At 45.0% G+C, this 26,768-nt stretch overlaps 2 protein-coding genes across 3 annotated transcripts in view; both read right to left on the reverse strand.

Moving 5' to 3' along the window:
* The window catches only part of LOC111153955 (decapping enzyme, scavenger), a 38,283-nt gene extending 34,531 nt beyond the window's left edge, over positions 1-3,752 (reverse strand). The window contains exons 1-3 of one of the 2 annotated variants that reach the window (XM_022513304.1): positions 3,501-3,737; positions 2,917-2,918; positions 2,210-2,390 (exon numbers count right to left, since the gene is read on the reverse strand). In XM_022513304.1, coding sequence (XP_022369012.1) covers positions 2,210-2,390; positions 2,917-2,918; positions 3,501-3,732 — 415 coding nt within the window. In that variant the 5' untranslated portion in view covers positions 3,733-3,737. Of the gene's footprint in view, positions 1-2,209; positions 2,391-2,916; positions 2,919-3,500 lie in introns of both variants that reach the window. The other variant, XM_022513303.1, reaches the window with a different exon arrangement.
* A 7,311-nt stretch (positions 3,753-11,063) lies between these two features.
* LOC111153868 (TIR domain containing adaptor protein) lies at positions 11,064-26,585 on the reverse strand. Its single transcript, XM_022513143.1, has 4 exons — positions 26,535-26,585; positions 14,799-14,960; positions 12,711-13,304; positions 11,064-12,118 (listed from the first exon to the last, which is right to left on the reverse strand). The coding sequence occupies exons 2-4, from the start codon at positions 14,866-14,868 to the stop codon at positions 12,099-12,101; spliced, it is 684 nt and encodes a 227-aa protein (XP_022368851.1). The 5' UTR covers positions 14,869-14,960; positions 26,535-26,585; the 3' UTR covers positions 11,064-12,098.
* Positions 26,586-26,768: the final 183 nt, after the last annotated feature.

Raw genomic sequence — 26,768 nt, forward strand, 5'->3', positions numbered from 1 at the left:
GCTTATGCTAAGACAGTGAGCCCCAGACACGATCGATGAGTTCCCATCTGAGGCTCCCAGGGGAAGGGGGTAGGAGTGGGCAATACTAGGGAAAAGGGAGGAAATGTTTGGGGTTCTGAGTGGGGAGGAAGACCTGTAGTGAGCAGGATAACCAACTGCCTCTTTCAGTGCTTAGCTTTAAAAAAAAAAAAAAAAAAGACAAAAATAGAAAGCCAGGGCAGAGGCCACGACCACCTGTGTGCTACCGGTATCATAGAAGTACTAGAAAAATAAAAGGCAAAGGCAAGGCTGTGAATTCCACAGGGTTTCTCTGTTCAGCAGAACCTTCTGTATTTTGGCTGGGGGTGAGGAACGTGGATAGAGGAGCTGGGGAAGGTGAGAGAAAACGGTGGTGGCAGAGTAATGACCTGAGAGCTTATAGTTTGGGGGCTGCCCCAAGTGGTGTTTGGCGACAGAGCCTTCTGTCCTGCTTCCGCCACCCCCTGTTGAGGGCTACATTTCCTCAAATGTCAGCACCTGAGAAAGTAAATAAAGCTGTCCGTTTCCATCAACTTCAACCAATCAATCTGGCTCGCCTGCCGCGGAGGACCAGGCTGCAAGGCCTTTGGTCATGAAAGGCTTGCTTGTTCCACATCAAGTGTTCACATATATCTCCAAAAAACAAGAAAAAACAGCACCCTTTCTTGGGGGTACAGAAAAGATTAAACTTAACAAAAGGGCTGTGGCAGAGTATCTGTAAAGCCAAATTCTTCTTAAATGCCAGAGGACAAACAAAAAGATAGAAGGATATTACAAAACTGTCACGTGCTACAAAGTTAATCCCAGAATTTCCTAGTTGGAAAGAACCTTCACGGTCAACCGGTCTCCTTCACGCTTCCAACAAAGCTGCCTATTAAACCGAACCATCTAAAGGGAAAAAACCCACATCATGCCTAGTTTTCGACATGGGAGCCAAAACAAAATAAAGGAAATAAGTAACTTCTTTTTTTTTTTTTTTAGTAAAGATTTTTCTTTATTTATTTGATAGAGAGAGAACACAAGCAGAGGGGAGTGGCAGGCAGAGGGAGAGGGAGAAGCAGCAGGCTCCCTGCAGAGCAGGGGGAGCCCGATGCGGGACTCAATCCCAGGACCCTGAGATCATCACCGGAACCAAAGGTAGTCACTTAACCAACTGAGCCACCCAGGCACCCCCTCTTCTTCTTCTTTTTTTTTTTAAGTTTTATTTATTTACTTGAGAGAGAGCTAGAGTGAGAAAGCGAGAGAGAGAGAGAGCGCGCGTGCACGGAGGGAAAAGAGAGAAGCAGACTTTCCAGGGAGCAGAGAGCCCAACATGGGGCTTGATCCCAGGACCCTGAGACCATGACCTGAGCTGAAGGGAGACACTTAACTGACTGAGCCATCCAGGTGCCCCAAATTCTTCCTCTTCTTAATAAATAAAAAAATCCTGGCAATCCAAACAAATCTCTTGCCTTTTAGCCCATGAATTCCTGTCCTTCCCAAGTCCATCCCCCTTGATTGCACTCAGTGTCTCCCACACTAAAAGTGAGTTCCTGATCTTTGCAGCACCTTACATACTGCTCATCCCACAGCAGCGTGGTGAGCAAGAGCTCATCTACTGAAAGATCTTAGTTTTTCTCCCAACTACTGGCTGTGTGATCTTGGGTAAGTCACTTAACCTTTCAAAACCTCCATTCCCCGACCTGTAAAGTCCAGTCATAATGAGGCTACCTCTGAGTACTATATATGATAATACGTGTAAGATACTTAGAATGGTGGCTAGCACAATAATAAGAATTCAGCAAGTGCTGACAATCATTACTATTCGGTTAGGAGATGAAATGTTTTATTCCATGAATCACACTCCGTTCCCCAAGTAAACTACACCAATCTCAGCACTACTGACATTTCTTTATTATGAGGTCCCATCCTCTGTTTTATAGAATATTCAGGAGCATCCCTGGCCTCTACCCTCTAGGTACCAGCAGCAACCCCTTCTCCCCAGCTCTGACAAACAAAACTGTCTTTAGAATTTGCCAAATGTCTCCTGGGGAAGCGAGGTGCAAAATCCCCTCCTGCTTCCATTGGGAACTACTGCACCAGAATATGCAAACTAGTTTTGGAGAGATACCACCACACCTCCTAATTTCCCACCAATGTCCCCCCCACTGCCCCACCCCACATGAAGCCACCTCGGCCACCACTTGCTCACCGCTCAGCTGCCGTGGAGGAAACAGGTGATAAGTGCTGTAGATATCATTGGAGAACTGCAACTGGAGCTCAGGGTTGCCCTTCAGGAGCTGGGCCACCTGCTCTACCTGAAACGGTGTCTTCTCTAGGATCACAACAGCATCTTCTCCATCTCCATCTCCATCCCCAGAGGTCTCATTCACCTGTAGCCAGAGACACCATCAGTGAGCCCAGGAGCAGAGGCAGAAGCTCTGGGACTTCCCATTTCTTCTCCCAGAGCAGCCATCTCATTAACCCAAATCCTTGGGTCAGCACTCACATCTTTCTTCTGAAAGATGCAAAGCTTCTCCACTTTCTTCTATTTTAGGCTTGCAGGGCCTCTGTCAAATTCTCCCCACTGTACAGATGAAGAAACGTGTCAGAGAGATTAAGTGATTTGCCCAAGGTCACAGGAACAAACTAGAATCTGGGTATCCCAGTTAACTCCTAGCTCAAAAGTTCTCATAGCTAAAATCTTCAGCAGGTGCTACAGACAGAAGAGGGCTAAGAGAACTTCAGGGAATCATGCAAACAAAACAAGAGACACAGAGGCATGGTAGCCTAGGCCAAGGTCTTCCTGATCCTCCCAAAATGAGAGCTCCTGCTAGGAATTCTAAAGAACCCTAATACCTATCTGCGACTGGGCCTCCTCACTAGTTCCCAAGATGGTCTCAGTCTCTCCTCAATCACTTCTATAGAACTGAGCACATGGTATTAGAGCCCGCTGTACCTATCTGTACCAGAAGATACACTGCATCCCTGAAAATCGGGGATGGTAACTTTCATCTCTAGGTCTCCAGCACCTAGCTCAGCACGTGATATGTGAAACTGAATTAGCAATTTAATAAACTGTCTCCTCGGTTGGGGCTGAGATCCTGCACCGCGGGGATCCTATCTCCCACAGTCTCTATGTCGTTCCATAGACGGACGATCCAGCAACATTTGCTGGTTCTCAGCAGCTCTATGTTAAATGAATACATAATGAACGGTTTGGAGAATTCAACACGTGATTTTAAATCTGCAATACTCTCTACAAGTTACTTTTAGTAAAGGAGGACTTAGGAAAATTAACCCTAAGTCTGTGGATTTCCTTGATTCCATGGGTAAACTTGTCTCCTGTACGCCCCTGCCCACACGCAGTTTAGTGGTACACTCTCCCGCCCCCCCACCAAGTAGTGCGATTGGTATTTTCCGGCCGAGCGCGGGTTTTTAAAAATAAATAAATAAATAAACAAATAAATCCGCCTCCAAGGCGGTGATTGGCTCACCGCCACCCGCATCCCCGCCCCGGGATCCTAATGGTACCTTCCCATGGAGAAAAATGATTTTGTCCCTCGCAGACTCCCTCAACACTTTTTTCACTCTAAAGCCGGAGAACGGTAAGCGCACAGGGGCAGAGGTACCATTCCCAACTCCCGTTCCCTTTTCTTCTATGACGGCGGCTTCCACCTCCTCCGCGTCTGGCTCGCGCTTTCTCTTGCTGGGTTGAGGCGCTAGGTCCGCCATGTTGCTCGGCCAGAGCTGTGCGCCTGCGCAAGCCCAGCCCGGGCCCGCCCCCTTTCGGCGCTCTGGAGGCCGCCGCGTCCCGCCTCCGCAAGGCGCAGCGACTACAACTCCCGACGGGCTCCGCGACCTGAGTTGGTGCCGAGGGAAGAGAGACCAAGGCCGCGAGTCCCTAACCCTACCAGCTAAAGATGCTGCAGAGTGGGGCTTGGGGGCTCCGGAGGGCCGGACCTGGAAAACACATTTAGACTCCATGGATGCTTTGATACCTGACACCCTGGGTTGACTACTGACGTTTTAATAAGAATTACACCAATATTGCTTAATTAGCATGGGAAGAATGTTTCTGAAATCTGTTGAGCCAGTCTTATTTCTTGATTTTTTATGAGAGTCATTAGACAATTTCCATTTTTCATCCATTTTCATTTCACAGAAATTTTCTTCGTGTTAAGTGCCGAAAAGAAATGGAAGTGAGGGGCACCTGGACGGCTCAGTCAGTTAGGCATCTGCCTTCAGCTCAGGTCATGATACCAGGATCCTGGGATCGAGCCCCATATGGGGCTCACTGCTTGGTGGCGGGAAGCCTGCTTCTCCCTCTCCCTCTCCCCCTGTTTGTGTTAACTCTCTTGCTGTGTCTCTGGCAAATAAATAAATAAAATCTGAAAGGAAGGAAGGAAAGAAAGAAAGAAAAGAAAAAAGAGGTGAACAGGGCAGAAGTACATTTCTGTCACCCTCTTTTCTTCCAGGCTGGGGACTTCTGCCTCCTCTGTTAACCTAATTTGCTCATGTCTCTGCTATGCATACAAAGATGTGATTTGCAGCTTGAATATGAATCATCTGTCAGAGTTTCTGTGCGTTGCTTTACTTTTTTTTTTCCCTATATAAAATTTTTACTTAAAAGAGAGAAATTATAAGTTTTCGGGGGGCCGTTATTTCTGGCTATCCCTTTTTCCTTGGTGTTATTTGATAGATACAAATTATTTCAAATTTACTAAAAAATTGTGCTGTTTTCTCCAAAGTCAGTTTTGAGTTTTGTTTTTTGTTTTTTTCCAGACAGAACGAATGAGCAGGAAAATTTTTGCAATTTTTAGTCAGTCAAAGTGCACTGTATGTACATGACTGTTTGCTTTTGGATTATTTCTACCAGAAATATTATTATGAATTGGATAAAAGGCCAATTGTTTTGTGAAGTAGAGAGCATTAGGAGGGAGACTTAGGATCTGGAATAATTATCTTCAGTCCAAAACTTGTCTACAGGTTTCCTGGATAATATCCCCCACCTGTGGGAGTATACAGCAGGAGATGTTGAACTATGTGTAAGGCTAGAACAAATGTCTTTGGGGATTAATGGCCATAGCAAGACCTGTTCAAAAATCCAAGGCTTAGATCTTATGGAAATTTCTAAGTATGTATTCTCTTTCTTTCCCTTTTTCTTCTCCTCCCCCATCCCCACACCAATCTCCCCCTATCTTTCTCTCTCTCCTTCTCTCTCTGGAAGAGAGTTTGAGCAGAGTATCTATGTTTTAACAACAACAACAACAAAAATACCCTGAATTAGGAGCCATGAACTCTTGGCCCAAAGCTGTGGAGCTTTGGGCAAGTCACCTACCCTCTCTAGGCTTCCATTTTCTTTGTGCCAGACACTGTCCATCTTGAACAAGCCAGGGAGATCTCTGCTTTCATAGAATTCATAATCAAATGGAGATGAGGAAAACAAATAGGATAATATTAGATAATGATTAAGTGCTATTTCTAGAGTAAAACAGGACAAAGTGATAGAGTCTGGGGATAGGAAGGAGAAACAGTAGTCATGGGTGGCTTCTCAGGGAGATGGCATTGAGTGGAGACTTGAAGGATGAGAAGGAACCAGCATGTGAAGAGACAAAGGAACGTGTATTTCAGGCAGAGATGTCAGAATGGTGAAGACCACTTTTTGGAAACAGAAATGGCCCTTGTGGCTGGAAGGTAGTGAGCAAAGGGGAGTTACAAAATGAAATTGTAGAGAGATTTAATTCAGTAGTGGCAAATTCACCAACACAGGTTTAATTTTGATTCGGACATCCATCAGGTCAGAATTGCACTCCTAAAAAGGCCTGGCTTAAGGAAAGGAACTCATAGGAAGCCTCAGCCACCAAAGGACCTCTTAGGATACCAGACAGCAGAGTGCAGCCAACCTTGACGGCAACACCACAGGGCTTCGCTTGCTTGAATCGGAGTCATTTGTCTGTTGACGGCTTTGCACTGGGGCACCTGAGTGGCTCAGCCGTTAAGCGTCTGCCTTTGGCTCAGGTCATGATCCCAGGGTCCTGGGATTGAGCCCCAAATCGAGCTCCCTGCTCAGCGGGAAGCCTGCTTCTCCCTCTCCCATTCCCACTGGTTGTGTTCCCTCTCTCGCTGTATGTCTCTCTGTCAAGTAAATAAATAAAATCTTTTTTTTAAAAAAAGAAGGCCCTGCACTGTCTCATCTAATAACCACTAGCCATATGTAGATATTTACATTTGAATTAATTAGAATTAGATACATTAAAAATTCGGTCAAACAGCCGTGTTTCAAGTGCTTGATAGCCTCCTGCGGCTACTGGCTATCACGCTGGAGAGCACAGATGTGGCTCTCTACCATCACAGAGAGTTTAATTGCTGTATTAGAAGGTTATTACTGGCAAGTCTTCTTGAAGAATCTCAAAACTTCTCCCAAATCTTTTATTTTTTTTTATTTTTTTAAAGATTTTTTTTTATTTTTTATTTGACAGACAGAGATCACAAGTAGGCAGAGAGGCAGTCAGAGAGAGAGAGGGAAGCAGGCTCCCCGCTGAGCAGAGAGCCCGATGTGGGGCTCCATCCCAGGACCCTGGGATCATGCCCTGAGCCAAAGGCAGAGGCTTTAACCCACTGAGCCACCCAGGCGCCCCTTTATTTATTTATTTATTTATGATGTATGTATGTATGTATGTATGTATTGATTGATTGATTGATTGTAAAGAAGGACCACGCACTTCCATTTCAGGCTTTACAATAGATGAGATATCCTAAAGACAATTCAGCTAAGAACACCAGAATGTTCTGGCTGCAAAATTAAAAACATCCATTTGCTTCCATTGCTGCTCTCTTAATAAAATTTTCAGAAATGAAAAATGTGGGAGCATGAGTCTATGGAATGCTAAGTGGACACTGAAGCTTAAGTTCTAAGAGTGGTTGCTGGTTTCTAGAAGTCTAGAGCCTTGAGCTTTCAGTGCAATGTTTAAGGCACAGGAGACAAGCCATGGGGGCTAGTGGAAGGTGAAGGACTGGAAGAGAGCATTTCCCTTAGAGCCAAGATCTCTAAGGTCCATCACCTCAATGAAAGGGGCAACTCTTAAAAACAAAACAAAAGCTCCCGCATTGAAGGAGACAAGATATTTAGGAAGGTAATCTGCCTCATCATCTGGCTGTGGAGGGAAGAAAAAAGTGCCCTGAAAATTCATAACCACAGGCCGTTCCTCATGCAGGTAGAATTAAGATTTGTACTGTCTATGTGGTCCAGGAAATTCAAATTGAAAATTTAATTTATTTAAGCTGGTCTTGTATTTTTCATTGACCGACTTACTCTGTGCTAAAGTGACTCCAGAAGAAACAGAAAGTCAAAACAGATCTATAACCACTTTAAGACATTGAAATTGTAATTTTAAATCTTCCCACAAAGAAAATGCTAGGCCCAAATGGATGAACAGATGAGTCTACCAAACATACAAGGAACAATGAGTTCCAAGCTTAAACTATTCAATGAATAGAAAAAAGGAACCGTTCCCCATCTATTTTTCAAATGAAGAATGACTGACATACAATATTGTATTAGTTTCAGGTGTACAACAGTGATTTAGTATTTATGTACATTACAAAATGGGACACCTGGGTGGCTCAGTCAGTTAAATGTTTGTCTTTAGCTCAGGTCCTGATCCCAGATTCTTCTCCCTCTGCCTGCTGCTCACTCTGCTTATGCTCTCTTTCCCTCTGGCAAATAAATAAAATCTTTCAAAAATAATAAAAAAATATATACATTACAAAAATGGTCACTACTATATGTCTTGTTTCCACCTGTCAGCATACAAAGTTGTTACAGGATTACTGACTGTATTTCCTATGCCATACATTACATCCCTATGTCTTAATTATTTTATAACTGGCAAATTGTACCTCTTAATTCCCCTCACCAGCTTCATCCACTCCCCAACTATTTTAGAAGGTTGGTATAACCTTGGAAACACAACCAGAGAGGGCAACACAAGAAAAGACAATTATGGGCGACTTCTACATATGAACAAAGATGCAAAACCCTAAAGAAAATGTTAGCACTCTGAATCCTGTCATTTATGACAGAGGTAGTTTATTCATCATGGACAAATTCAGTTTACCCCCAGAATGTTAAGGCTGGCTTAACATTGGAAAGTCTAATGTTATTCATTGTATTAACTAATTTAAAAGAGGAAAAAAACATTGTCTTAGTAGATGGGGACATTTTAGATTAAATTTAAAACAATTTAAGATATGTAAAACTCTTAACTAGAAACAGGAGACTTACAACTTGTTAAAAAAATTTTGAGGGGGTGGTGCCTGGGTGGCTCAGTGGGTTAAAGCCTCTGCCCTCAGCTTGGGTCATGATCCCAGGGTCCTGGGATCAAGCCCCATGTCAGGATCTCTGCTCAGCAGGGAGCCTGCTTCCTCCTCCTCCTCCTCTCTCTCTCTCTCTCTCTCTCTCTCTGCCTCTCTGCCTACTTGTGATCTCTCTCTGTCAAATAAATAAACAAAATCTTTTTTTTTTAAAGATTTTGTTTATTTATTTGACAGACAGAGATCACAAGTAGGCAGAGAGAGAGAGAGGAGGAAGCAGGCTCCCCGCTAAGCAGAAAGCCCAATGCGGGGCTCGGTCCCAAGACCCTGGGATCATGACCCGAGCCAAAGGCAGAGGCTTTAACCCACTGAGCCACCCAGGTGCCCCATAAATAAAATCTTCAAAAAAAATTTGCACCAAACCAAAAATCTATCACAAATATCCCATTTAACGGAGAAATGTTGGAAGCATTCCCTTTAAAAGCATAAATGAGACAAAGATAGGTGCTATTGTCACTTTCAGCATACTGGCGGTATTAGGCAGCACAAAAATACAAGGAACTAAAGCTTTCTGTTTTGTTTTGCAAATTTTTTAAAAGGTTTTATTTATTTATTTGACAGAGATCACAAGTAGGCAGAGAGGCAGAGAGAGAGGGGATGCAGGCTTCCTGCTGAGCAGAAAGCCCAGTGTGGGCTTGATCCCAGGACCCTGAGATCCTGACCTGAGCTGAAGGCAGAGGCTTAACCCACTGAGCCACCCAGATGCCCCTTGTTTTGCAAATTATATGATTATCTATAGAAACCAAACAAAGTCTGTGGTCTTTTAAGTAATTCAGCAGGTTGCGTAATATTAGATCAATATGCAAAAGAACGGTGATCCTTTCTACCCGTAATAGATAAGAAATATAAAAATACCTTTACAGTGGCAACAGAAAATATAAAGCACTAAGGAATAAATCTAATAAAAGTGACTGATTATAAAACTTTATTGAAATACATTTCAAGATATCAGTAATGGAGACATACCATTTTTCTGGAGAAAAAGATTCAATGTAAAAATGATCAATTCTTCCCAAATTAATCTCTCATCTCAATATAAGCCTAATAAAAATACTAATAGGCATTAAGACTTCTTAAAAATCATAGTAAATGAGCCAGTGTGTCACTTAGCAGGGATATGCAAACACACCCACACATTACAGTATAATGGCAGCAGTGACCTCACGATTGGTAGGAGGAAAGGGTGGACTGACTACTGGTCAGTAAAGAATGGCTATACAAATGGGGGGAAAAAATTGGGCCTTTGACTTACCAACCAAGAACAACAACAACAAAATCAAACCCAAGCAAAACATCCCAGTGGATTAAAGACCTAAATGGGAAAGAGCTCCAGAAGAAATTATAGGAATAGGAAAGGATTTCCTAAAGAAGACGCAAAAACACAGATTACAGTAATTGGTAAACATTTTTATATTAAAAAAAATAAAGCTTTCTGTTCTTTAAAAGATACATTAAAACTCCTAAAAACATACACAGTTTTAATACAGAGGAATAAAACAATGCCTGGGATTTGCCTCAAAGAGATCCGGTGGAAAGGGAATTGGGAGTTATTGATATGAGCTTAGCTCTGAGTTGGTAACTGGTGAAGCTAGGCGATGGGTATATGGGGATTCATCAGATTTTTCTCTTCCCCTTTGGTATATGATATACATAGGATTTCTCATAAAAAAGAGAGAATATTATGGCAGTAGGATACCAGCTTCACCCACCAGATCAGCAAACATTTCACACTCTGATGATTCTATGTGTTTAGTAAGAACATGAAAAAGTGGGAAATCTCATACACAAATGGTAGGAACATAAACTGACATAACCAGTTTGGAAGAAAGTGTGGTATTTTCTACCCAAACTGAAGGTGTGTATTTACTCCCCAGCTGTTCCCCATCTGGGTGAAATCCTAGAAAATCTCACCATGGAAGCCTGTACCAAAATGTTCATAAGCTCGTTGCTTTAAAAAAAAATATATATATATATATATATATATATATTTATTTATTTATTTATTTGACAGAGAGAGAGAGAGAGCACAATCAGGCAGAGCAGCAGAGGGAGAGAGAGAAGCAGGCTCCCCGCTGAGCAGGGAGCCCAACTCGGGGCTCTGTCCCAGGATCCTGGGATCATGACCTGAGCCCAAGGCAGTCGCACAATCAACTGAGCCACCCAGGCACCCCGAGCTCATTGCTTTTTATAGCAACAAATGGGAAACTACCAAATGTCCATTCGTGGTATATTAACATATCAAAATGAAAGTGAATTTCCTGGCATTACATGCATCCACACGGATAAATCTTACATGTGAGCAACAAAAAGAATTTGTAGAATACAAACATTATAATACCATTTACATACAGTACAAAAGCATGTACAGGTAAACATCTCAGGGATGTGTTACATGAAAAGCCAAAGAAATTCAAAATTCAGAATCATGATTGCTTCTAATGGGAGAAAGAATGAGAAGGTGATTAAGGACACAAAGGGGGTACCATAGGGATTGTAAGGTTTTGCTGCTTAAGCTGGGTGGAAGGTACGTGAGTGAATGTTATATTTAGTCTTTTTGTATGTAATAAAATAATTCATAATTAAAATATAAATTTTTTTCATTATATATAAATGTCAAATGTTTTACACCTGAAACTAACACACACACATATCTATATACACATATATATGTATATATATATAAATTTTTTCCAGTAGAAGGAGGGGACATGGGAGGGGAAGTGAGAGAAGAGGCACAAAAGTACCCATCGGGGGAGTAAGTTCATTTTGGTTCAACAACAGGCTTACTAAGAACAGATGAATGAAACTTTATCTGTCCTATGAGGTACACAGTCATCTCCCAGAAGAAAAGTGCTGACCTCTCTCGGTACAGAGGTAAAGGACCGTGTAAAAGCATGAGTTCTAGTCAGACCTTTGAGGCTTTGATGAGGCCCCCCGCACTGTGAGTGAAAGCATTGGTGGGTGGGCTTCCGAGCCCGCGGTAGGCGCTGAGATTTTCCTTCTCTTCACCCTGCCTGCTCCCTGCCTCCTCCTGTCTATTTAGAATGGTTTCTGGGTTTGTGTCTCTATGACACACACAAAATAAAAATAAATACGGTGCAGTGCGGAATGCATCTTTCATGTAGTCTTTGGCATGGACAATGTCCCTGGGAAGGAGAAGGGCAGTAGTGTGTGAAGAACTAGGTACCTGGCCTTTGGGGACACCAGCCCCACTGAAGCGTGCAGTGCAGGCTTCTAGCTTGTGACCCAGGTGAGTCGCCTCTTGGGGGATGGGACTCATCTCTCTACAGTCCCAAGGGAAGAAGACGGAGGTATGTGCCAGGTTCGTGTGTCCAGTGTGGCGGGAGGCAAAACAGGGGGGATCATCTTGGTGTTGGCACCTCCTGCCACCTACAGTTTCTGGCTTCCCCATGGCCGTCCTGGGGAGTCCACAGTTTCTGCATGCCTTCCTGGGGGGAGTCCCCAGCTTCCCCGTGACCTTCCTGGGGGAGTCCCCAGCTTGTCCATGGCCTTCCTGGGGAGGTCACAGTAATGGGTGCCCGGTGGGCCGTCTGACCCCAGGATTACATAGAAAGTGCTAGAAGCTCTGGTTCCTTACACCTCGTCACAGCAACTGGAATCTGAGGCCCTGTGAAGCCCCGTGAGGTCCCGTGAGGCCCTGGGCTCTCTAACTCGGTTTTCAGCTTTGCTCCAACTTGCTGGGTCCCGAGGTGATGTAAGAAGTATCAGCTGATGGTCTGCAAATCTGTAAGAGACCAAAGAGAATCACAAGGCTTGTCCCCCTTCCCAAATCCTAACGTCTCTGTTTCCCACCTCTTCTTTTTTATTTCACTTCCAAACACACGGTAATCCAATACCGCCGCCCCCGCCGCCGCCCCAGCCCCAGATACCCAATTCCTTCCTAGTATTTGGCACTATTTTGCCTTACTAAGCTAATGTCCATCCTGGCATTTTCCTGGCTGTGGTTGGACATCGCTAACCTGAGTTCAGTGACAGAAACCTAATACTACTAGTACTTACAATAATACCAACTGATACTTTATTGAGAACTTGGCACGTGGCAGGTTCTGCCAGCTAGGAGTACTTTCCTGGGCAGGGCCGTGCTCTGAATCCCCGATCAGTGTATAGACTTACTTAGGGCCATACCTCATTCTCAATTTACCAGCGGGGAAACCCAAGTACGGAGGGGTCAGACAACTTCCACCGTCTTTTCCAGACCTGCCCTCTGCGCTACTGGGCTACAGTGGCTGCCTCCTCAAAACCAAAGCCGGTCAGACGCTGTGGCCCTGTGGCCCAGCTCCCTTTCTCCCTTCCCCCCCCCCCCCCCAGTAGCTTACAACGCATGACAGCCTCCTTGACCTGGCGAAACCCGCCGTCGGGGCCCCGGCCGTCCACAAAGTACATGAACCGGAGCTCGGCAGGGTAGGCGGCTCTGGTGAGGCCCGACATCAGCGGGATGGTGCGGCCCTCGGACCCGGGGGCCTCGCTCAGGGCCTGCAGCATCTGGTACTTGCACCACGGGTCCCGCAGGAAGCCTGGGGTGATGAGCAGCACCCGGCAGTGACTGCTGCTCAGGGCCTGGCACAGCTCGGTCACGATGGCGCCGCCCGGGGTGGCGTCCCGAAGCTGCAGGAAGCAGCGCAGGCTGGCCGTGCTGCCCTCCAGGTAGGAGACCAGCTCCTGGGCGGCCGCCAGGTCCTCCTCACTGTGGCACACGCAGACATCGTAGTCCTTGCTCCAGCGGCCGCCGCTGCTGCTGGTGGTGGTGCTGCTGGCACCCCCGTGTGTGGGTGTGGAGGTGGGAGACCAGGCTGAGCTGAGGCCCGGGGCGGGGGGATCCTCCTGGGAGCTCGGCTGGGAAACATCCCTGGAGGTGCTCTCTGCAGGGTCTGGCGGCTTCTTGGGCTTCGACAGGGCCTGCCGGAACCAGTCTGTGGGGAACAGAAACGCTGCTCAGGTCGGGTCTGCTCACCAGACTGCGTCCGCATGGCCCTACACAGGGGACCCCACACCCGGCAGGTCTGCCCGTGGCCCCGCACGGGAAAACCATGCCACCTGACTCTCAGAGACCTACCACTCTGCTCTTTTGTTCATCCTTCGGGACTTGCCTTCAGGGTCCCATTATCTTCAAAGGTTTGGGGAGGTCATAAAAACTCTGGCTCTTTTATGAGTCACAAGAATGTAACATACAGCATATGGGCTCTAGTTAGTAATACTCAATTCCCTATTTGAGAGTTGCCAAGAGCGGAAACCTTCCAAGTCCTCATCACAAGAGAAAAAGTTCTGTGATTATGCATGGTAATGGATAGTAACTAGACCTTGTGGTGATCATTTCACAATATATACAAATATTGAATTATTTTATTGTACTGCTGAAACTAATATAATGTATGTCAATTATACTTCAATAATTAAATAAACAAAATGCCTTTGGGGTAACAACAATATGGGGCAAAGAAAAAAAAAAAGAAAGGAAAGGAAAGTACTCTGACTTCTACCAGCCTGATTAGGAGAGATGTCTTTGCCCTATTCTAGGCCTTTTGATTTCTAGTACTGTCAGCTCACTCTACCCCCAAACTCCCCACTAGTGGTGACTAGCCGACCATCTGCTCATCTGTAAGCAGAGCCATGGTAAGCTGGTCAGGATTAATCAATTCCCAAACCCACTTTCTCTTAATAGGGGAGGGGAATTTAGATTAAGGTGGGCTACCCTTTATGGGAGGGAAAGGAGGGAGGGATTGGCATCCTTTTGGCCCCGAGAAGTCCTAGATTTCTAAATCTGTTGCTAAATGTTAAAACAAAAGCCTGGAAGAGGGTTACTGCTCAGAGTTCCTGAAAAGCAAAGCCGAGTGATTACAACCTACACTTTGGAGCCAGGCATCAATCTGATTGTGGACCTATACCTTGCTTGTCGTATGACCATAAGCAAGTCAGTCTACATCTACCATTTCCTCATCTGTAACATAGGTTCATTTTAATTGTTGTTGAAGATTAACTGAGATAATACAGTGCCTGGTATATTCAAGTATTCCATAATGAGATCAGCTCAGCTTCCCCAGCTTTTGATAAGAACAGACAGTTTAGTGTTCTGGAGATTAATTTGTTTTCTCACTCTGCTTGGCTCCTTCCTCTGATAGGTTCAGAAAGACTTTGATGAGAAGTGCTCAGCACCAGGGTTTCCAGGTTAGGAATATTAGCTTAGCATGCATGGAAAAGCTGTGAGCCCAGAGCACTAAGGTTCTATGATACGTGCCTCTCTCCTCACTCACCACAAAGCATGGGGGTTCTGAGGTCAAGGCTGGAGCCCAGGAGCCCACCATCGTCAGCCTCCCCCCATGTCCTGCTGCATGTGGACCAGGGAGCCCTCCCACTTCACGCACTCATAGCTGTGAACACAGCAGAATTAGGAGTTGGCTTCCACTCACCAGCCATCTTGCCCAGAGGCTTCTTGGACCGGGAGCGAGGAGCTGGGAAGGAGGATGATGACGATGCCATAGTGTGGGACTCAAAACTAACCCCATGAGACCAGGCATTGGTAAAGTGAATGAAGGGAGGGGACTCAGTCTTGACCTTATGGAACAGCCATCCTATAAAAGACAGAGAGACAGGATCACAAAAATTGTACTTAACTTACTCTCAGTCCCAGTGTGAGCTCTAGATGTTCTCTCCTAATGCCTGACTGAGCCTCAGCCCCTCTACTTGTCCCTGATCCCTATCCCACATCAACCACTGTGATTGGGTCCAGCTTCCAGAAAAACCCAGATCTGTGGAGAGTGGCGAGACAGAGTGAGAGCCCAGGGTGAGCTGTTGAGTGACTGTCTCCTGCTGCACCTGGCCAGGTGCACCTTGGGGTTCTGGGGCAGGACAGATGGCAGGAAGCTCTGGATCTGGACTTTCTGTGTGGGAGAAGGGGGTAAAGATGGCGGCGGAGTGGGAGGCCCCTGGGCTTGCCAGTGCCCTGAACACAGCGAGAGAACTCTCAAATCATCCTAAATACCCACAGAAATCCACCCAAAGACTGGCAGGACAAACTCCACAACTAAAGGGAGAGAAGAAGCCACCCTGAAGAAGGTAGGAAATGCAGAGACCTGGTGTAGGGGAGAAAACAGATCCTGGCTGCTATGTTAAGGGGAGTGGGGAGAGCCGTGGCCGTAGAGAAGGGCTGAGACAGAGAAGCACACAGGAGATCCGCACAAGGCAAACGTTTAACCCAACGCCAGTGGCTTGGGAGGCAAGAGGGGCTGAAATTGGTGAGATTTTGCAACCAGCAGGGCTTAGAGCCTGGAGTTCTAAAGATTGGAGGACTTGGCTGGGCTAGAGCTCCGAGGGTGCCACCCTGCTCCTGGAGAGAAGGCGGGCAAGCAACTGGGGGGAGGTGGCTTGGAAACAGCCATCTGAAGAGCACCTGGGGCATGGCAGGGAGCAGGTTATTCACTCTCCCCTCGAGAGGCAGCAATCTCAGAGACAGACGCCTTTCTAGGAACAAAGGAGTTGGCCAGCACCATTTCCCTGTTGCCCCTCGGCATAAACAGAGCCACCAGTGGCAGGCAGCTCTGTGGGACACTGGCTGCCTAACCAGCTTACACCAAGCCTCCCCCACACTCTGGTGGGACTGCCCCTCTCCATCAAGCTTGTCGCCTTCCCAGCAGTGGTGGCCCCCTCCGCCAAAAGAACCAACACAAAGCCCTGCCCACACCACATCTCCTGACCGGAGTGTTCTGCAGGGCTCTAGTGAAAGCAGCATCAGGTCTCATTTAACAAGCAGACCAGAGCACACCTAGTTAAAACTCAGCACACGATGGCCAGGGACCAAACACTGCTCATTGCTGGCAAGGAGAGCCTCTGCTGACAACTGGCCTGAAGGACAGAGCAGCCGAAACACAGCAGCAGAGTGCAGGCAGCATAGACCAGAGACACTAATGAAGCGCCAGGCCCCGGGGAACTCAGTGACCTCTTCTTCATAAGGCCATTTTCTGGCTTTTCTAACACAGAGAAGAAGGCAGATACTTAGATCAAATGTGAACATGGAAGAATTTATACCAGATGAAAGAACAAAATAAGGCCATGACCAGAAATCTAAGAAAAGCAGGTACAGTTGGCATGTCTGATAGAGAATTTAGAGTAACAATCATAAGAATGATCATTAGACCTGAGACAATTAAAAACTTCAGGGAGACCCTTACCATAGAGTTAAGAAAGTGCGTTTTAGAGTTAAAGAGGACAATAAATGAGACAGTAAACGGGTGTGATGCAATGAACCACAGGGTGGAAGAAGCAAAGGAACAAATTGGTGACCTAGAAGGTAATCAAGCTGAAGGAAAGAGAGACAAAAGGATTACGCAAAACAAGAATAGACTTAGGAAACTCAGTGACTCCACAAACAGAAAACATTTGTATTATGGGGATCCCAGGGAAGAAGAGTGAGAAAAGGGGGCAGAAAATTTATTTGAAGAAGTAATAGCTGAAAACCTTCCTAATCTGGGGAAGGAAGCAGATGTCCAGATCCAAGAGGCAAGGAGAACCCCCAACAAAATCAAGAAAAGCAGATCCACACCAAGATATATTATAATTAAACTGCCAAAATATAGTAGTAAGGAGAAAATGTTAAAAGCAGCAAGACAAAAGAAGATGGTTACTTATAAGGGAAAATCCATAAGGCTTGCAGCAAATTTTTCAGCACAAACTCTCCAAGGCAGAAGGCATAATATAGTCCAAGAGTTGAGTGGGAAAAATCTGCAGCAAAGAATACTCTATCCAGCAAGGCTTACATTCAGAATAGACGAGAAACAGAGAGTTCCACAGACAAACAAGGACTTCCTGTGTCAATGCTAAAATCCAAGGACAATTGTGATTTGGACAATTACATATCCAAATAGATGTTGAACAGTAGAGAGAGAAAGCACATGCAAGAAACCTTGGGAGACTTCCTCCAGTCTGCCTTCCACTGACTAACTCCCTCCATCCACCTATCCATCTGCTCATTGAAACATCCCCTTCTCCCCCCCACCCTTCCTCTTTCCCCCTCTCCCTCAACTGTCAGTTCAGGGAGATAGTGTCACATAGTGGTAAAGTCTACAGAGTACAGGCAGAGAGCCTGGACTCTCACCTTTTTTTAACTGCGGCCCCTGGCAAGCTACTTAATCTTGCTAAGCTTCAACTTCTCCATCTTTGAAATTAAAATGAAACTAGAACCTTCTCAGCTTTATTATGAAGATCACATGACATAATTTATGTAAAGTGCTAATGATTCAGTATATAATGTTCAGAAAATAATGTGGGTTAGCATGTATTTAAAATAATCTAGATATTGGAGGGATATGTTATGTTCATGGCTTAGAAGACTCACTATTGTAATTTTCCCCAAACTAATCTTAAGGTCTGTGTTATCCAAATTTTTTTTGGTGGGGGGGGGGGCAGGGATATCAAACTTCTTCTAAATTTATATGGAAATGCAGAGTACCAAGAATCTCTTTAATGGGCAATTTGTTGTATTTCCTTCTCACCACGATGACCAGGCTATCCCTGATAGTGGAGGTTCTGTTAGCCCAGGTTTCTGGGCCGACACGATGTGGAGCAGAGCCCTCCCCCATCTGAGGTGGAGTTTCAGTGCTGGCATGTGAAGGGCTGGTAGAGCACTTGGCTCTAGAGTGGACAGAGCTGCTTGCTTTCTCACTCTGAGCTATCTGCAGAGGTCAAAACAGACCCCTGGGAACTCATAGAAAAACTGCTTGTTTTGTGAAACACACAGTAATAAGTTTCCAAGTTGGAAAAATGTTATTCAAGGTTGAGGATGATGCTTTTTGTTCACTGCTAAATGCTATACACCTCTATGCCAAGCCAGGGACTATCAGATGAGTTACTGATGACTCGTGAAACTATATCAAAGTTCAAAAAAAAGACAGAACTTAAACCACTGCAGCAAAGGGTGGGGTGGGGAGAAGAAGTGAAGTGGGCACAGGAACCAGAGACATCTCGAAAGAAAAGAGCAGTTAGCTGCCAAGCCAGGGACAGGACGTGAAAAGGTGAACATTGTCATGTAGGTGTGGTTCTTTTCCTACCTCATATTCTTTGGATTTCAGACAGCCGAAGTTAGGGAAGGCAGTGCCTGATAACACTGATTTGGAAATCCTTTTCCCCGTGTGGGGTTGCTGTCCCTCGATATCTTCATTTCAACCATTCCAGATGCCCTTTCTTTCTCCCAGTAGTAGACATGATGTCCCTGGGTTTTTATGTAATTTAAATATTTTTAAATTACAGTTTTTTCTTACTTTTAAAATTATTTGACAGTTTTGTCTTAATTTTATTTTATTTTTTTTTTTTAAGATTTTGTTTATTTATTTGGCAGACAGAGATCACAAGTAGGCAGAGAGGCAGGAAGAGAGAGACGGAGAAGCAGGCTCCCCACTGAGCAGAGAGCCCGATGCAGGACTCGATCCCAGAACCCTGGGATCATGACCTGAGCTGAAGGCAGACGCTTAACCCACTGAGCCACCCAGGCGCCCCTTTGTCTTAATTTTAAAGTTATTCGACCTTGATAGACTTATAAACCGGAGAATCACTTGATAGTCTTAATGGTAGTTTAAAGCTTAGAAACTAACATAATACTTTAATCTTCTTAACGGATATAGATTTAAGAGTTTCAGTTTCTCATTTTATGGCATGACTTGCGCTTTTGGCCATACATGCTGATTTTTGGCAGTTGCCTTTTCTCATTGCTTGGTTAAGAAGAAATCCAGTTGCCCAACGCATACGCCGCTGTAAGCAGGTTGGTATAAGCCCTTGGGACTACTGTTACAGAAATGTTTAAATACAGGAAAAGACAACATCTTTGACATAGGATAATTGAGCAAGATGGCACACTAAGTTCCATTAACCCTACACACTGCCTACTTCCCGGAATCTAAAACTCCACTACACCTTCCTTGTTATCTTTCAGTTCCTGTGCAGCTGAAGCTATGGGGCTATCACACTTAAATACGCTTTACTCTTTACAGGACTTAGAACTAGTCATCTATGAGAGAGAGGAGAGGCAGCTGTCAAACTATGAGAAGTTAATGAACTTAAATCTCCAAATGGAAGGTCTAATTACTAGCTCTGTCTAGTCTTAGATTCGTTGTGTGACTTAGGAACAGTCAATTTTCCTTGTGCTTTTTCAGAATTCATAAAGTAAAATGATATATACCTAAACGCCTGCTTTATAGATCATTACAAAGGCTTGATAGAGCTTCTTTTAATAAAGCAACAGCATGATCCCTTAGTGTTTTTTAGAATGCTTTTGCAGTAGGATATGTAGGAATATATTATGTGAGGGAAATATTATCAGGTTTCACTGTACAAAATATAAAGCGTATTAAGTATTATCCAATATCTAACAGGTATCCAATCTCTATTACACAGGGAATGTACTGAAACCTATGAAGACATATGATTAGAATATGTATTTTAGGGCACCTGTGTGGCTCAGTTGGTTAAGTGACTGTCTTTGGCTCAGGTCATGACCTGGAGTCCCATGATCAAGTCCCGAATGGGATCCCTGCTCAGTGGGGAGTCTGCTTCTCCCCTGACCCTCCCCCCTCACATGCCCTCTTTCTCAAATAAATAAATAAAATCTTTTTAAAAGAGAATATGTATTTTATATCATTTATATTACATTTCTGCTAAGCAGGAATCACTGTCAATGGTGGACAGGGTAACGGTCCCAGAAAGATAACCACATCCTAATCCTCAGAACCAGTGAATATGCTACCCTCCATGGCAAAAATGGACTTTGCAGACGGGATTAAGGATCTTGAGATGTGCAGAGTATCCTGGATTATCTGAGAGGGCTCAGTGTAATCACGAGGGTCCTTCTGAGAGGCAGGCAGGAGGGTCAGAATGAGGAGGAGTGACAGCAGAAACAGAGGCTGGTGTCATGTGGGCCCCAGAGCAGGGAATACAGGAAAAGGCAAGGCAAGCAAAAGGATTCTTCTCTAGAGCATCCAGAAGGAACACAGCCCTGCCAATCCATTTAAGACCTCTGACTGCCACAACTGTCACCTAATCAATATCTGTCCTATTAAGCCACTAAGTTTTTGGTGATTTATTACAGAAGCAGTAGGAAATGATTACACGATCTTTGACTGTCTGTCCTGCTAGTGAACGGAGGAAGCCCTGAATCTGAGGGCGAAAGACCGGTCTGTTCAAAGGTTTACATTGTCTGAAAGAGTTTTTCACTTCTTCGATGAACAAATTATCCTGACACTTGATTTTGACTTTAAGAACACTGGTTTCAGTGATTAAGTTTGCTTCTCTAACATTTCCTAAAACCCTTGGTGGGTAGGATCGTTAGGACGTGCAGGAGAGTATCATTTAAAGTGCTCAATTTAACTGTTAATAGCTGGATGGATACAAAACTGTTGTTTCCAAGGGCGGTGTGCAGATGAGTAGACTGGCCCCAGGGTGGACTCCATGTTCACACCCATAAGTGTGGGCCAGAACCATGACTTCTAACCGACTGAATATGGCAAAGATTATGGAATGTCACTTACCTGGTTACATTACCATACACATGACGTATACATGAGTGTATATGCATTTATATGTATACACACACATTATGTATATATCTACCATATAAGATATGTACACATGTTGGGGCACCTGGGTGGCTCAGTGGGTTAAGCCTCTGCCTTTGGCTCAGGTCATGATCTCAGGGTCCTGGGATCGAGCCCTGCATCGGGCTCTCTGCTCGGCAGGGAGCCTGCTTCCCCTTCTCTCTCTGCCTGCCTCTCTGCCCATTTATGATCTCTCTCTCTGTCAAATAAATAAATAAAATCTTAAAAAAAAAAAAAAGATATGTACACATGGAGTGCCTGGCTGGATCAGTTGGTAGAGTGTATGACTCTTGAACTTGGGGTCATGAATTCAAGCCCTGCATGGGGTGTAGAGATTACTTTAAAAAAAATATATATATATATATGTAAAAGATGTGTACATATGAATATGGCATATATATGAATATCATGTCATACTTGTATGTGTGTGTTTATGTGTTTGTGTTTAAATCCATCTTAGCCGACCAGAGAGTGATTTCTTTACTGACTTTGAAGAATCTGCCAACCTCGTTGTGAGAGGGCCAGTGTCAAGAAATTGCAGGCAGCCTCTAGAAGCTGTGTGATCTCTAGAAGTAACCTCTAGAGAAGTAATCTCCAGATGACAGTCAGCAAGAAAACAGACCTTGGTCTTACAACTGCAAGAAGATTCTGCCAACAAAGAACAACCTGAGGGAGCCTGGTAGTGGCTCTTACCCCATTTAAATCCCAGTGGCTTTGCGGCCCCAGCTAGTACCTGGACATAAGCCAGGTAAGACCCCAGCAGAAGGCTCAGCCAAGCCTTGCCTGGGCCCTTAACCCACAGAAACCATGAGATAATAAACAGGTGTTGGGGTATACTGTTGAATTTGTGGTCACGTGTTACGCAGCCCAGAAAACAAATACAGGGACTAGCAGAAATGATGGTTTAAAATGACAGTTCCTGGGCACCTGGGTGGCTTAGTCAGTTAAGCCGCTGCCTTTGGCTCAGGTCGTGATCCCAGGGTCCTGGGATCGAGTCCCACATCAGGCTCCTTGTCCAGCAGGGAGCCTGATTCTCTCTCTTTGCCTCTGCCTGCCACTCTGCCTGCTTGTGTTCAATCTCTCTCTGACAAATAAAATCTTAAAACAAAACAAAACAAAAAGAACCTTAAAATGCCAGTTCTCGTGCCCCCTCCCAAATCTACTGAAGTGAATCTCTGGGTAAAGCTTGGGAAAAGGATTTTTAAACAAATACCCCAGGATTCTGATGTACCTAAGAAGATTGGTCTAGTGGCTTATGTCAGTGGCTCCCAAACTAAGTTGCATTATTCTTATCACCTAGAGGGCTTTTAAAAAATATAGATACTCCTGGAAAACCTTACTCAGTATTTCAGAAATGGGGCCCAAGAATCCATTTTGGAAGAGCTGTCTAGGAAATTCTGACCCAAGGAACCACTAGTCTCAATTTATATTGTTATTTATTTTTATAAGCAGTGAAAGAGCGAAAGCAGCCGAGTAATTCTTGAGATTGAATTTATGAAATAAATTCCAAATGACTGATTCTGCTATCAAGTCAAATTTAAGATGGAACTCTAGCAGGCAGAGAACAGTCAGAGAATTCTGGTTGATTAACTGAAGTCTTATGACCTATATTAAAATAAATCATGTTCACGGGCACATACGCTTTCAACACTGTATTTTATAAAATTTTGAAGACTTTAAAAATGTCAAAAGGTATATATATGTGCATACGTGTGTATAATGGCACCCATTTTTAAAAATTAAATTCTAAGTCAAAAGTATTGTAACTTTGGTTATTCAAATCTGAAACTTCAGCTGAAGTTTGGTCACATGGAACTATCTTAGGGATCCAACACGAATGGGAAGCATTATAATTAATGTTGATGTATTTTGCAAAAAAGTAGCAAATTGGTCTTTGGGAAACTTCAGTTTCTCGGTTCTAAAAAATTCTCTCTGCTTTTGAAACTGTATCATACAGGGGCTCAAGCTTATTTTAACTAAAATACTATAAATTTTTTTTTAAGGGGCGCCTGGGTGGCTCAGTGGGTTGAAGCCTCTGCCTTCGGCTTGAGTCGTGGTCCCGGGGTCCTGGGATCGAGCCCCGCGTCGGGCTCTCTGCTGGGCGGGGAGCCTGCTTCTCCCTCTCTCTCTCTGCCTGTCTCTCTGACTACTTGTGATCTCTGTCTGTCAAATAAATAAATAAAATCTTTTTTTAAAAAAAAGGTTTTATTTATTTGATGGAGATTACAAGTAGGCAGAGAGGCAGGCAGGGAGAGAGGAGGAAGCAGGCAGAGAGCCCGACGCGGGGCTCGATCCCAGGACCCCGGGACCACGACCTGAGCCGAAGGCAGAGGCTTTAACCCACTGAGCCACCCAGGTTCCCCTAAAATGGTGTAAATTGATTTTATATTTACTTTGCAGTAGATCTGATGTAAACACGCAGCATTGAATGTAATATAGATTGTGCCACTAGTAAATTTATGGATGGATACGGTTTACAAGTTGTGCCAATTATATACCCTTTTACACTAGTCCCCTATAGAGCTTACAAAATGACTACTTTATATATATATATAAAAAAGTAGTCATATATATATATATATTTTTTTTAAAGGCTTTGGGAGGCATAGATTAAAAAAAAATACCTAAAATCTTAAAGAAGAACATTGCAGAGGAGCTTCCACCACCAGAATAATAAAGACTTATTATAAAGCACTATTTAAGGCAACCTGCTATTGGTGCAAAAGTAGACAGATGGATGGAAAAACAGGGTGTCTAGAAACAGACCCACATCCATACAGTTTCCTGATGAATCACAAGGCTGACGCTGCCAAACAGTGGAGAAATGGTGCTGCGTCAATTTTGATAGCCTGTGGAAAAAAATAAATCTTGACCCATATCTTACACGATACAAAAAACTCAATCTCAAATGGGCGGCAGATAGAAGTGAGAATAACAAGAAAATTGCTTTTAGAGGAAATTATAGGAGATTATCTTCCTGATTTCATCTTCTGGTTATTTAAAATTGAGATGTAATGTAGTATGGTGAGTGCTGTGAAGTGTGTAAACCTGATGATTCACAGACCTGTACCCCTGGGGCAAATAATACATTATATGTCAATAAAATAATCAATAAAAAATAAAATTAAGATGTAATTGACATATAACATATTAGTTTCAGGTGTACAACACAGAGATCTGATATATGTATATATTGTGAAATGGTCACCACAATAAGTCTAGCTAACATCCATCTCTACACAGTTACACTATTTTTATCTTGTGATGAGAATAAATCCACTCAGTTAGCAACCTTCAAATATGCAATACGGTTTCATAGTCTAGTCACCATGTTGTAAATTTACAGTCCCCAGGATTTCTTTTATGTCATAACTGGAGTTTGTACCTTCTGACCACCTTCACTCATTTTGCCCACCCACTACCCCCTGGGGTAAGCAGAGATTTTTTTCAACTGGCCATAAATAATACAACCGTATGGGAGTGGGGAGAGCAATCTGGCAATGTTAAAGGGAAGAATTTCTGTTCATCAAAAGACATCTTTGAGGGGCGCCTGGGTGGCTCAGTGGGTTAAAGCCTCTGCCTTTGGCTCAGGTCACCATCCCAGGGTCCTGGGATCGAGCCCCGCATCCGGCTCTCTGCACGGCAGGGAGCCTGCTTCCTCCTCTCTCTCTCTGCCTGCCTCTCTGCCTACTTGTGATCTCTGTCTGTCAAATAAATAAATAAATAATCTTAAAAAAAAAAAATCTTCGAGTGAAAAGGCCATCTCCTGAGAAGATAATTTAAAAATATATATCCAGTGTTTCATAACCAGAATATTTAAGAAGTCTTACAAACTAGTAAGAAAGTGAAAATCTATTGGAAAAAAATGGGCGGAAGAACCGAACACTTTGCAAAAAGGGTATCCAAATGCCCAACAGACATGAAAAGATGCAGATTCATTACCCCTAAGCAAAATGCAAACTAAGACCTCAGTCCAACACCAGGGCCGGAGCACTGAGCAGAACGGCTACAATGAAAAAAAGAGACAGTATCAAGTATTGGAAAGATGTTGAGGAGCAGGAACTCACTGCTGGTGGGAGCGTAAACTCGCACAACCACTTTGGAAAACCACATGGCACTGAAGTATACTAAAGCTGATCATGAACACGCCCAGCATTTCCACTCTTAGAAATATACCCAACAGAACTGCTCTATACGTGCACCAAAAGATAGCTACAAGAATCCTCCCGGCACTATTCAAAAAACCAACAAAACAAAACAAAACAAAAAACCCAACCTGGAAACAATCTCTGTGCATCCACCAAAGTGGCCAGTAGAAAGTAGAAGTAAATTGTGCTCTATCTGAACGGTGCAGAATCACACATCTGCTGAGATCAGTGAATCACGGCTAAATGCAACTTGGTTGCGTCTCACCTACTGAGGATAAAGTACTACACGCAAAAGGTAGGTACCCGTGAGCCCATATATCAGAACTTCAAAACCAAGGAAACTTTTTATGATGTGAGAAGCCAGGATAATAGTTCCCCCTTAGACGAAAGTAGTCCTCGGAAGTGGACATAGAGGGCTTCCGGGGTGCTAGTGAGATTTTATTTATTCTGGATGCAGGTTGCCTAGGAAATGTTCATTGTGTGAAAACTAGGTTAGCTGTACACTTGTGACTGTGCAATTCTCTGTATGCAGGCCATATTAATTTTTTTAAAAGATTTTATTTATTTATTTGACAGAGAGAGAGGCAGAGAGGCAGGCAGTCATGGGGAGCGGGGAAGCAGGCTCCCGGCTGAGCAGAGAGCCCGATGCGGGCTCTATCCCAGGACCCTGGGATCATGACCTGAGCAGAAGACAGAGGCTTAACCCACGGAGCCGCCCAGGCGCCCCTGTATGCAGGTCGTATTTCAATAGTGTCTTAAAAGTTAAAATAAAGAATAACTAGATGTGACTTTCTCCGACTGTCACTCCTGGCCCTGGGTGCCCTCTGCTTTGGTGTCTCAGCTACGCGAGTACTCGGGACTGTCCCTCTCTCAGTGGCACTGACCAGGTTTGTGTTGGGATTTCTAATCTGTCCGTCTGCAGGGGAAGGACAGGGCTGACCCCTTCCTGTCCCATGCTGTCACTCCGCGCTGCATAGGTTGCTCTGCCCAAGACAGACGTTGTGAAAGAAATGCCTCCGTGCTGGAACAGTCACAAAGGCCATCGGAAGAGCAAAGAAGGACGTGAGGAGACCGTGGTAGAAACACTACAGTGAAAGATGGAAACCACCCGACCGGGCTGGGCTCTTCAACCCACACGGAAGGGGGTTCCCTGCGCTAGCTCCTTGCGACGGAGAAAGGGATATTCTTGCAGAGCCTGTTCACCCGTTTCCGCGTTCAGGGTGCCCGTGGCACCCAGGTAGAGGGGGCAGGAGAGGGGAAGGCGGGCCCCCGGGCAGACGTGCCGCAGGGATGCGGCCAGTCCGCAAGGGGGCGCAGGGGTGCAGGGGCCCCGCACTTCTCGGGGACCCTGACCCCGGCCCGCAAGCCCAGCTCCAGCGCCAGGACCCCGCCCCCGCCCCCGCCCCCGCAGAGGGCTCACCTGCGAGTGGGTGGCGGCGAGCCCGGCGCGGTGCGGGACGCGGGTCTGGCTCGGGCTCCCGCGCTGTGCCGGCCGCCCCCCGCGAGGGGGAAGTGCGGCGCGCAGGCCGGGGCAGACAGCCTCCCGGCTCCCCGGCTCCCCCGGAAGCGGCAGGGCGGCCCGGCCCGCGGCCCCTCCCTGGGCCTGCAGGGCCCTCCCGCCGCCGGCCGCCCGGTCGCTCCGCCCGGGAGCCGC

The sequence above is a fragment of the Enhydra lutris genome, unplaced genomic scaffold (assembly GCF_002288905.1).
Source record: "Enhydra lutris kenyoni isolate GAN:26980312 unplaced genomic scaffold, ASM228890v2 scaffoldscaffold34, whole genome shotgun sequence".
Taxonomy (NCBI): domain Eukaryota; kingdom Metazoa; phylum Chordata; class Mammalia; order Carnivora; family Mustelidae; genus Enhydra; species Enhydra lutris.